This window comes from Artibeus jamaicensis, unplaced genomic scaffold (genome assembly GCF_021234435.1).
Source record: "Artibeus jamaicensis isolate MK-2021 breed Jamaican fruit bat unplaced genomic scaffold, CSHL_Jam_final contig_477, whole genome shotgun sequence".
Taxonomy (NCBI): domain Eukaryota; kingdom Metazoa; phylum Chordata; class Mammalia; order Chiroptera; family Phyllostomidae; genus Artibeus; species Artibeus jamaicensis.
In genome coordinates, this window is record NW_026521854.1 from 6,400,767 (window position 1) to 6,412,409 (window position 11,643).

At 53.8% G+C, this 11,643-nt stretch overlaps 2 protein-coding genes across 5 annotated transcripts; one reads left to right on the forward strand and one right to left on the reverse strand.

Moving 5' to 3' along the window:
* Positions 1-5,071: 5,071 nt before the first annotated feature.
* On the forward strand, positions 5,072-6,540 carry NR2C2AP (nuclear receptor 2C2 associated protein). 2 transcript variants are annotated; one of them, XM_053668106.1, is made up of 6 exons: positions 5,072-5,176; positions 5,286-5,411; positions 5,554-5,644; positions 5,857-5,962; positions 6,049-6,116; positions 6,357-6,540. In XM_053668106.1, exons 2-6 carry the CDS (start codon positions 5,374-5,376, stop codon positions 6,471-6,473), a joined length of 420 nt encoding a protein of 139 aa, XP_053524081.1. In that variant the 5' UTR covers positions 5,072-5,176; positions 5,286-5,373; the 3' UTR covers positions 6,474-6,540. The 2 variants fall into 2 exon arrangements, with proteins under 2 accessions (XP_053524081.1, XP_037008672.2); XM_037152777.2 differs by having other exon boundaries at positions 5,072-5,411.
* RFXANK (regulatory factor X associated ankyrin containing protein) lies at positions 6,528-11,639 on the reverse strand. Of its 3 annotated transcripts, XM_053668104.1 has the most exons (10): positions 11,549-11,639; positions 10,724-10,860; positions 10,042-10,236; positions 9,265-9,345; positions 9,063-9,128; positions 8,713-8,867; positions 8,431-8,556; positions 7,998-8,064; positions 7,693-7,773; positions 6,528-6,758 (listed from the first exon to the last, which is right to left on the reverse strand). In XM_053668104.1, the coding sequence occupies exons 3-10, from the start codon at positions 10,226-10,228 to the stop codon at positions 6,688-6,690; spliced, it is 834 nt and encodes a 277-aa protein (XP_053524079.1). In that variant the 5' UTR covers positions 10,229-10,236; positions 10,724-10,860; positions 11,549-11,639; the 3' UTR covers positions 6,528-6,687. The 3 variants fall into 3 exon arrangements, with proteins under 3 accessions (XP_053524079.1, XP_053524080.1, XP_053524078.1); XM_053668105.1 differs by lacking the exon at positions 11,549-11,639 and having other exon boundaries at positions 8,713-8,813; positions 10,724-10,912; XM_053668103.1 differs by lacking the exon at positions 11,549-11,639 and having other exon boundaries at positions 10,724-10,912.
* Between the last annotated feature and the right edge of the window lie 4 nt (positions 11,640-11,643).

Below are 11,643 nucleotides of genomic sequence, written 5' to 3' on the forward strand. Positions count from 1 at the left end.
GGTGGGAGCCCAGGGGTGTCGCTCCCCAGAGCTGCTGTCACCAGCTCCAGCCAGAATGAGCATTAATACATTCTGTTGTCCAGCCAACATTTATGGAGCGCCTCCTGTGGACCAGGTACTGTTGTTACAGGAATACTTTTGCTTTGAGCAGGTGGCATGTGTGTGCCTTTGCATAAAGACCCCAATCTTAAAAAGCCTACATCCATGCAATGGAATATCACTCAGCTATAAAAAAGAATGAAGGCTTGACACACGTTGCAATGCAGATGAACCCTGACAACATCATGCTGACTGAGAGAAGTGACATCCAGCAGGTCACATATTTTATTATTCCATTTATATGAAATGTCCAGAACAGACAAATCCGTAGGGACAGAAAGTACATTGATACTTACCAGAGGGCTGGGAGCAGAGGGAATGGGGAGTGACCGCTAATGGGCACAAGGTCTGAAAATGTTCTAGAACTAGACAGAGGTGATGATTGCACAGTAATGTGAATATACTTAAAGCCACTGGATCGCACAGTTTAAAATAGTAAATTTTATGTTCTGTGCATTTTACCACAATGAAAAATGGAAATGAGAGGGGACAAGAGCTTAAAGCAGTCAGCCCCTGCCCCTCTTCCTTCCCACAGTCCCAGTTGCTCAGGGCTGACAATAGGTTGCATGGGGCAGAGGGCCTGTAAGTCCACCAAGGGTCCTACGTGTGTGTGGTGTGTGTGTTTGCGTATCTCTGAGGGTGGGTCTCAGTCTGGTGGGGGGACAAACAGGGGGCATGCTGGTACTTTCAGCAAAATTACCAAAGAGGGAAAGGGAATGAGTGGAGGATGAGGCAAGACCCCGGGGAAGCAAGTCCACACAAATGTGTCAGTTCTTGTGTGTGTGGATCCAGCCTGCTGGTCTGTAGGTGGGTGAGCAGTGGCCCCAGGGGCCAGTGCAACACACTGGGAAGCTCTGTTTACTCTCTGACTCTTCATCCCAGAGGAGGGACAGAGGTCAGGAATCACACTAGTGTGTCTGCAGGACAGGCTGGTGTGACAGTGTTGTGGCTGATTCTGGGGTCTGGGTGTGGTTGTGTGACATGCACAGAAGCCGGGAGCTTGGCCTTCCCAAGTCCAGCATTCAAACCCCTTTCCACCTCTCCTAACAAAGTGACTGACTCTGGGCCAGCCACTTTGTTTTCCTGTGCCCCAGCTTTCCTGTCTGAAATGGGGAGAATTAAGAGTCCTCACCGTACAGGATGGCTAGGAGAATGAGAGGGGAAATAAATACACAAGATGGGGGCTGCTATCGTGCTGCTGCCCACTTTCCAGCGGGGGAAACTGAGGCTCAGGGGAAACAGTATGGGTCAAGGGGGTGCTCAGGTCTGTGGCCTCAGAGCCAAGATGACTCCCACCCCAACTTCCCCCACCCCTCCACTTCATTTCCTCCCCAACCCCTGGGCCTCCTGGCTGGTGCCAGGGCTGAGCTTAGAGGGGCTGGCCTGGGGCCCAGGGGTGGGCTGTTGCCCGGGGCTTGAATGAGGCAACCTTGCCTGGGAATCTGCTGGGCTCAAAGAGCTATTTTATTTATAGACCTGCACTGGGATTGGGTGAGCCACCCCCAAGCCCTGAGTGCCTTTCTCTGTCCCTGCTCTGCACGGGGGCCCCAGGCCAGGGACTGCTGTGAGTGGGTGGAGGGAGCAAGGGAAAGGGGCTGATGGGCCAGAGCAGGCTGGATCCTCCAGAAGAGCTTGGTCTCAGAGGAGGACAGTGTCCCCAAAGTGCCTCTCAATATACTCAAGGTGACACACAGATACAGCACATGCAACCAGACTCACATCTGGGGTTTTTTTTAAAGATTTTATTTATTTATTTTTAGAAAGGGGGAAAGGGAGGTAGAAAGAGAGGGAGAGAAACATCATTTGGTTGCCTCTCACACGCTCCCAACTGGGTGCCTAGCCTGCAACCCAGGTATGTGCCCTGACCAGGAATCAAACTGGCTACCCCTCATCTTGCAGGACTGAGCCACACCAGTCAGGGGGAAATTTATAGCTGTCTTATACAATGTCACAAACAACCATGACACACAGTCACATCCTAGACACACAATGACTGCAAAGGGGGCTCATATATGACCATACTTGGCAAGATGACATATAAGTCAAATAGACCACAGACAACCTCTCATTGCCATACACAAGCTACACCTGCTGCACAAACTCACAACTGTGAGTCTGGCCCACTTAGAGTCCCCTCGCATTTAAACACCTACTGCTGTTCACACACCCCTGTACCTCAGCCTTCCTGGCTGCCACGAACAGCCCACATTTGCCCCATGTTGTTCACACCCAGGCATGCTTGCAGACATGGGCACACCTACAGATAGCCAGCACCCGGTCACGATCATCTGGCACCGCATCACCAGCACGGAGACACATGATCTTCCCAGGGTCACACTCAGCGAAGCCACTCATGCTCACCACTCAACACACCTGGACATGGCCCAGGGTGTTCCCATATGAGGTCACCTCAGTCCCTTCATTCTCGGTCACCCTCCCACTCCCACTGTTACCCCCACTTACCCAGACTCCCAGGCTCACATCCTGCCAGGATCGACAAGTCCAGTTGGCACTGAGGGAGTGTCCATCTATTCTGAGCCAGCCCTGCTAGCCCCAGGCAGGACCCAGTGAATAAATCAGACCCAGACTTGTCCCTAGGGGGCTTCTGGCCAGGGGACCCCATCACACTCACCCTTGAAGACCCTCCAGGTTGGGGCCTTGGGACAACCTATTCCCCAGGGGAAACCAAGGCTCAAAGCTACTTAAGCTTCTTTCCCTGCCCTGCTCCAGGATGACAAACTCATGGGAAGCGCGACCTATTTTCTGCTGTGAGTGGGGCTGCCTTCCCAGAGAGTCCCTGCTGACCCATACTTGCTGTGTGATTTCAGCAAATCCCTGACTTTCTCTGAGCCTCCATTTCCTCTCCTGGAAAAATGTAGAACTCAGCCCAGTGAAGGGAGCTCCAGAGTAAGACCGGGGTTTGAATCCTGGTCCCCTTAGGTGACCTTAGCCAAATGATTTTGTTTTTCTGTGCCACAGTTTCCCTCGGTGAAACAGAATTGCAGCTTCTTGTTGTTCTAGAGTACCCTCCACTCCATCCCTAGGGTGAGGGGGGAGAGAGTGCCCAGTCTCTCCTCACTCAGGCAAATGAATGGATCACTTCTGGCTGCCCTGATGGGAGCTTACAGCTGGTAATTCCTTGGAGAAACAGGAGGCTCTTTCATGCCCAGGCGCCACTGGGGTGAGGAGTTGGGAAAAGGATATGAGCTGGCTTCACCCCAGTGGGCGAGGCGGCTCCAAGCCAAGGCTAGGAGTGGTGTGGAGGGCCCTGGGACAAGCATATCCTCCCTGGGGGACCTTGGCCCAAGTGGCTGTACAGTCAGATGTAAAATGTAGGTAACACAGACCAGCACAGCCATTTTAATAAGCCAGTGGATGGAGACAAAACATGGTTTTAAGTTAAACACAGGGTGAGCTCTCAACAAAGGTCAGCATTGTTGTCATGTGTCATCCTAAAGAGCCCATTAAATTCTCCAGCAGTTCTAGAAATAGAATTCCCTCTAGTTTGCAGATTTAAAATAACACTCAGATGCTCACATGGTTGTCCATGATCACACAGGTAGTGAATGGCCCAGCCGGGATTTAAACTGTATCTGGGTCCTCTGGGACCTGTGCTCTTCCTAACTTCCTCTGGTGGATTGGAAGCATTTTCTGCCACGTCTATCCCTGATCCTGAGACCAGCAGAGCCAGGTGTGGATGGCACCAGGTCATAACTGAATGCAGGCAGTTCTGGCAGGCAGGGGCTGATGGGGCAGCTCTTCCGCTAGTGTCCCAGTTTCCCAGCCAGCACCGCCTCTTAGAGCAGGCTTGAGCAGACACTAGTAGGGTGCCAGGAGGACCATTCCCTCAGCCCTTGAAGAAAGGGGCTGGGTCCTGGATCATTCAGCGGAAGCCAGGAACTACAGCCTCCTGGCAGTGGCTGATCTGTCTCAGAACCCTCCATTCATGCAGATCGGATGGTGTCCTGCCCTTTCTCAAACACTTTCCGTGACTGCTCCAGGCTCGGCTCAGGAGGATCTGGCTCCACATATTTTATTCAAATTCATGGTCTTTCACCCAACCAGGCTTTTGGTTATGCTGTTTTCTCTGCTTGGACCCCATAAAGCCCCAGATTTTTCTCACCCTGGTGCAGCCACAATGTCTCCTCTCCCAGGAAGCCTTTCAACACCAGCTACCCAAGCACTATCTCTTTCCCTGGCTCTGCCATGGCCCCATGGGGCTGGGAGTGGGTGTGTATAGCTCTGTATTACCCAGATTGGGGGCTCATCACGTGTGGGGTTGGAACTGAGGCCTCTCACAGTCTGCAGCACCATCCAACACAGGGCTGGGAAGTAGAGAGTGTCAGGAGTTTTTAGTGTGAATCAGTGAACCAGATCTTTAGCCTGGTATCTGAGACTTTCTGTACTCCGATTTGGCAAACTCCTGTTCATCCTTCAAAATCCACTTCACAAGCCCCCTCCTCCAAAAAGCCCACCCCAGGCAGCATTTACTGGAAAGACAGTTTGAAGGTTGGGCCACACGAGACTGATGAAGACTCCTTGTAAACATCAATCAGTCCCCTCGTATGTTCGTCGTTTTTTGGTGAGAGAGAGGGGAAGGGAGGGAAATAGAGAGGGAGAAAAACAGCAAAACATCAATCGGTTGCCTTTCTCACGTCTCCAACCAGAAACCTGGCCCGCAACCTAGGCATGTGCCCTGAGCTGAAATTGAATCGTGGTCTTTTGGCTCTCAGGCCAGCATTCAATCCACTGAGCGACATCAGTCAGCATTGAACTCGCAACCTGCTGAAGGACGGGAAGACATTCTAACTGAGTAAACCCGACCAGGGCCACAAATACTCGCTTTTAGGTACCAGCCTTCTTAAGTCAAACACTGGACTAGGGCCCTTTAAGAGGCGGGCACTGAGGGGCGGGGCACAGTTCAAACCCCGCCCCGGGAAGACGCTGCCTGAGTCACATTGCTTCTGCGCAATGTGTCCATGCGGTTCCGGGTGTACGTTTTGGTTCTCCCTTCCCGGAGAAACTGAGGCTCGGATCCGAGGCGACCGCCCGAAACGCACAGGACACCTGGCCTCTGGTCATTGGCATTTTCCCCGAAACCCCCAATTTTCCGGCAAGGGATTAACCTAGGGGACATTTAGGACTGGAGTGGGTGGGGCGGTGAGGGTTCCTGTTTGGTGTTTCAGGTGAGGACGTTCAAACTCTGAGGACAAGTTCTCGCTGTTCGGCTGCATCGGAGCGCAGCTCTGAGCCGTGAGATCTTGTGGAGCTGAAATGACCCACTCTTTGGTTTGTGCAGACACAGTGAGCAGGTGAGGGCCCAGGGCGGTGGGGGCGGGCAGTGGCAGTACCCTCCTGGTCTTGGGATTTGAGCTGTCTGTGGACAGAGCTCTGGGTTTGTGGAGCCGGTGCTGGGTTCAGTCCCTCTCCTCGCGGTGGTTCTGGTCCCTCCAGGGTGAGTTCGGTGCTGAATCGCAACACGCGACAGTTTGGAAAGAAGCATCTGTTCGACCAGAACGAGGAGACGTGCTGGAACTCGGACCAGGTGAGGAACCTCCCTGGACCCTCTACCCATCGTGTGAATCAGATTCAGGGGTCCAAGGTGCTTTGGGAACTAGAGCACCACAGCTGGGCTCAGTTGGTTTGGTCAGGGGGGACCAGGTGCTGAATCCTTCCACCACCAATGGACTATTTGAAAGAATGCACTAGTGTTGCCTTCAGCCTTGAGTGACCAGGCGGCTGTTTGTCCGCTTCCAGGGCCCCTTCCAGTGGGTGATACTAGAGTTTCCTCAGCGCATCCGTGTCTCCCAGCTGCAGATCCAGTTCCAGGGGGGCTTCTCCAGTCGCCGGGGCTGCCTGGAAGGTACTGGAAGGCCCTAGTAGGGGGGCGGAGAGAGGAGGGTGGAGGGGGCAACAAGGCTTCACAGTCTGCTCCTTTCCCTGCTGCAGGTTCTCTGGAGAAAGAGGCTCTCAGTAAGATTGTGGACTTCTACCCTGAGGACAACAACTCAATTCAGATATCCTGCCCTGGCTTCTGGAGTAGGGATGGTCTATGCCTCTGAAAGCTGCAGGCCCTGCCTATGAGCTTGAGCAAGTGGCCTCTAGGCCTGCCTTACTTCATCTGTGAAGTGGGCTAATGGTAACCTGCTCTGTGAGTCTCACAGGGGCCCACAGCTTGGTGTCTGAGCTGGGACTGGGTGGGGCTTGGCAGACAGTCTAACCACAAACCACCTGTTTCCCTTGACTGCTGTGCTCACACCTTCCCTGTGCCAGCTGCTGAGGTAGATCAGCTAAAGGTAACATTTGAGGATGCCACTGACTTTTTTGGCCGTGTGGTTATCTACCACTTGCGAGTGCTGGGGGAGAAGATATGAAGCCAGGGGGCAGCTGCCCCCTCCAGGAAACCCTCATGGAAGCACAGCAAAGTCTTTCCAAGTTCTGCAAAGGTTTATTGATTTCTCCTGGCAAGGACCCTCTTCCACCATCTGTCCAGGAGCTGCCTTTGAAGCCAGTTCTGGGTTCCCCCAACTCTGGGTCGACCCTCTTGTTCCCTGAGTGTCTGAGTCCCTGGGGGACAGGTGATGTTCTTCACTCAGGGTCATCGGGCACCAGGTTACTTTGGAAGAGTTTGAGGATGTGGTTCTCAATCACCTGTTGCACTGGAAAGAGGACAAGGGAAAGGAGGGCCATAAATGGAATTGGGGCTGCAGAGGCACCAGACCCACCTGCGCCCTCGCTTCATGGGTTGAGCCAGAGAGGTCCTGCCCCGAGAACTGCACCCTTACCCGCCGAGGCCTCTCTGTGTTGGGACATGGATGGAGGACCCATTTTATACATGGGTAAATCCACACCCCTTCCGGGACACAGCTGGGAAGATGGAGGTCTCTATTCCCAGAACCTCAATTTCCCCCAAGTTTATAAAAATGTGTTTTTGGAGGCATTTCAGAGTTATTGGTAGGTTGCAAAATTTACAAAAGGACAAGAAGGGCTATGAGGATTAATGTCCCAAACAGAGGCCTCCTTGAAGCAAAGAGGGGATATTTCCCAAGACCTCAATTCCCTCCACAACCCCAGGGGGTTGGTTGTTACGATAACCCTGTTTCATGCGTGGTGAAGTGAAGGGAGAAAAGGGGAATCAAACTGGGATCTCTGTTTACACCCATCTTCTGCCTCAGAGAGGGTGGCCTCAAAGCCCTGTGTGGCCAGGCCCCCTTCCTCTGGGTGTCCTCACTCAGCCAGGCCTCTGCATGTGCTGTTCCTCCAGCCTGGACAATCCTTCCCTTGGGTCCTCAGGAAGCCCTCCCTCATTACCATCCATCCTGAGGTGGGGTCAGGGTCTCCTTTGGGCCTCTCAATGCCTGAGTGCCCCACATCATGACCCCAGTTACTGATACACATTGGCTTCCACCCCCAGCTCATGGGTAGCCCTCTGAGAACCAGGCCTAGCACATACCCAGGCCAGGTACACAGGGGCACTCAATGTTTGCTAACAGACTCCTGTTGCCAGCATCTGACATCCAAGAGGAATGCCCTGTGTATCCTGTGTGGCTACCCCACCTATAGCAAACTGTCACTGCCACATGTCAGGCTGACCTTTCCGGTATCCCAGAGCCACGGCGAGGTCCATAGGGGTGTAGCCAGAGTCAGCCTCAGTGGTGAGATCAGCTCCCCGGGCTACAAAGCAGAGAAGATTCTGCAAGGGGGGACTGGAAGCCCAGAATGGGGCACAGACTCTGGAGATCCAGTGACCACCAATAATGCAGCCCCAGGTCTACCAGTTGGCGGTGTGGCCTTGGACAAGAGTCTGTTCTCTGGAGATCCAAGGCCAGACCCCTCAGGATTCCTGCAGTGCCAGCTAGGGCTCTGGGCCCCCAGGGCCAGCCTCTAATCCCACTCACCCAGCAAGGCCTCCACACACTTCACGTGGTTCCCACGCACAGCATACAGCAGTGGCGTCCCTCCATTCTGTCAGGGCCAGGAGCAATCATCACTCTACTGGATTCTCATATCATCCAGCACACTCCAATTTAATGTTGTTCCTTTTGTCACCTGGCCTGTCTTAACTCCTTTGGGACTCAACTTAGATGTTCCTCTTCCAGGTAGTCCTCCCTGACCTCCCTTGGTTGTGTAGGCTGCCTCTGCTCTTGCAGCAGCCTATGTGCCTGCCATCATAGCTACATCTCAGCTGACTGTTTATGTACTGGCTCCTCACCATCCCCTAAAAATACTAAGAGCTCTATGAAGCTTGGGGATGAGCCTGTCTTGTGTTCTTAGCAGAGCAGGCCTGGTACTCTGCAAGGAGCCCAGGGCTGGCAGGTGGTGGTGCCTCACCCAGTCATAGATGTTGATGTCCACATCACGTTCGAGCAGCAGCCCTACAATGTCTGTGTAGCCACCTGTGCTTGCCAGTGACAGGGCACTCTCCCGCTCCTTGGCCAGGATGTGGGGGTCAGCACCCTGGGGGAAGCAGAGGTGGCAGTGACAGGAGGGGGAATAGAGGGAATGGTGATGGGAGGAGGAGGAGAATCCCCTGGCATCCTGAGGTCCCCCACGGCAGCTGAGACTTGGCCCACCCTCAAGTCCCTGGAAGCCCCCAGCTGGACAGGGACGCACCCACTCAAGCAAGAAGCGGACGGTCTCGATTTCTCCAAAGGCAGAGGCCCAGATGAGGGGGGTGAAGCCACGCTCGTCCGGCTTGTTGATGAGGTTGTCGCCTGGCAGGAAGGGTTGGTACCACTGGGCTGCACCCCGGCCCACTATCCCCAAAGCTGTGGGAGTGGGGATCGCATGGGCTAGCTGAGGCCAGATGGGGGGACACATGTGGATACACACAAGTGGCTGCACTTGTACACACGTGTAGACAAAGACATGCACACTTACAGGTCATGACAGCACCCACATGCACACACCAGCACACGAGGTCAGACAAAGACGGATACCAGTGCATGGATGTAGACACATACCTTTCCTCAGATGCTCCTTCAGTTGGCTCAGCTCTCCCTGGGCTGCAAGCTGGTGGATGGACAGGGCTGGGGCCAGAGAGAGGCAGTGTTCTCACCTGTCCCATCCCTGCTCTGTGCCTTAGTTTACTTCATGTCCCAAGATGCTTCTCTAGGCCCAGCCACCCTGCCACTCCACACCCTGTTGGAGACGAGGGCCACTCACAGTCCAGGGTGGCCGGCAGGGCTGAGATCTCATTCCCCCGCTGCCGGTTGGTGAGGGTTGTGGAGTGCTTCAAGGAGCTGCCTGGTGGGAGAGAGAGAAAGGGTTCTGGGTCTCCAAGACAGACCATGCTACCAAAGACACAGTGCCACTCCATCACTCTCCTCTGATGCTACTAGAACTGAGCCCTGAGAAGCTGGAAGCTGCAAGACCCACTGCCCACGCTGGGTATGTCCCCATAGACATCAACAGGTCATTTGAAAACCTGAAGAAGTTGGAGACTCTTGCTCCTTAGAAAAACGCAACTCTCAAGAGTACCCTGAGTAGGTGCCTGGGCCCTGCCTGTCACCAAAGATGTTAAATAAGTTATGGGGCAAGGCCATCAGGTCTCCTGAGATACTGGTAGCTTTGGGGTTTTGCTGCTTGTGTGGAAGTCACACCCCAGGTTTCTGAGGAGTAGCCCAGGTAAAATTTCCTTTTAGGATGATGGGAATATCCTAAAATTATAAACAGAGGTTGGGGTTACACACTACTGTGTATGTACTTACTGCCACAGAATTGTATGCGATTACAGTCAAAATGGTAACTTTTATGTTACATGGATTTTACTACAATAAAAACAAATAAGCAATCCTTCACCGGGTGGAGCTGGAAGATATGTATGTCCTAGATACTGGGCCATAAAGACAAAGGCCCACATCCAGGACCTGACATTCCACAGGGTCCTGACATTCCACAGTCTTTGTGTCTCAGAGGCTGGGGCCCAGGGCAAGTACCTACCCTGAGGTGATGAGGCACCAGCATCTGGTTCAGGATTCCCAGGTTCTGGGGTGCAGGGAAAGAGACTGAGCACCACTGTGTCTGAGCCATCTGGGGCCTCATCGCTAGGGTCTTCAGGGTCCCCAAATTCTAGGATGGGGGGCTGCTGAATCAGGCTGAGATCCTCTGCAGGCTGGGAGGACTCCATGGGGGAAGCTGGAAGCAACAAAAGGGGAGATAACAATAATTATTAAAACTCTTGTTAAATTGGCACCAACTGCATAATCAGCCTTGCACAGTGAGGGTGGGTAAATTCAAGCTCCACCAGGAAATTAAATCAGAATCCAGTTGCTTTGCAGGCCCACTGCACCCCATCACCAGGACACATACAACAAGCATTGTTTAAAAGCCTTGGTTCTGGGGTCACTATCTGGGATGGAATCCTTGCACTTACAGGCTGTTAAGAACTTGCACATGCCTTAACTACTCTGAACCTGTTTCCTCATTAATAAAATGGGGAAATAAGGTATAAAAGAACTCATGTCTGTACATAGCTGGACGGGGTGCCTGAAACACCGCAGAGCTTAATAAACGTTGTAGTTATTTTTTGGAGAGTGGTCCCCTAACGACTGAGGGCTCAACAAAGATGTAATCGGTTCCATCCCACTCGCGCCTCCCAAGGCGATCCGGGAGGTCCACTCACCTCCAAAGAGCTTTCTGTCACCCCACGTCACAAGCCCAGGTCCCCCAAAACTTGGAGGCCTAATTCACAAACTTTTCTCCTCCAACTGAGGCACTGGGGAGCAAGCTGGAGAGTGGAGCCTGGGCGCCCTGGTTTTTCTGCCGGGACAGAGAGCAACTTGATACGCGACCACTACCCCCGCCCCAAAGCTTCCCCACTGCGCCTGCGCACCCCGCCCCCCAAAAGTGCGGAAGGGCAGGAGCAATAGAAACTACTTCTGGCCCTTTAAGAGCTGGGGGAGGGGCGTGCTTTCCGCTAGGGGCCCGACCATTGCAATAGCGCCTGCGCATTTTACACTCCGACGCTCCGGTTGAGGGGGCCAGCTGGTTGGGGGGGGTGGAGGGAGGGGAGAGGGGGCAGAGCCTCAGATGGCTCTGAGGATCTCAATGCGGCTGTATTCCATCACCCGCCCCGGCTCCGCCCATAGTTTTTTGGAAGCCAATCGGCTTCAGTACCGGGCTGATGGGGCAGCCCTCTCTCCCATCCGAAGGCGGGGGCTAGGAAGCAGACTGGGCATCCGGGACTTAAAGGGGCAACACCATTGTCGTCCAAGTCCCGAACAGTGTTCCTTCTGAGGTCCTGGGGGCTCATGAACATGTGCAGGGATTTGATGGCAGCAGTGGGGTACAAAGAGGCCGTTTATGCGGCCCAAAGGGATTGGTGTGTGGAGCATTCTCCCAAGTCATCCTCCCCAGGAAATGGGGGCTTCAGGAAGGGAGGACGCCGTGGCCTCTCCCCGCTTCGGTGTGGCTTTAGGGGGTCCCTGCTCCCTCCTCACCTACCTACCTGTGTGCCCCCTTGTCCAGTTTCTCACTCACAGCCCCTCTCCTGTCTAAGTAGAGACGGAGGAACAGAGAGGAAAGGCTAATTGGTACTGGAAT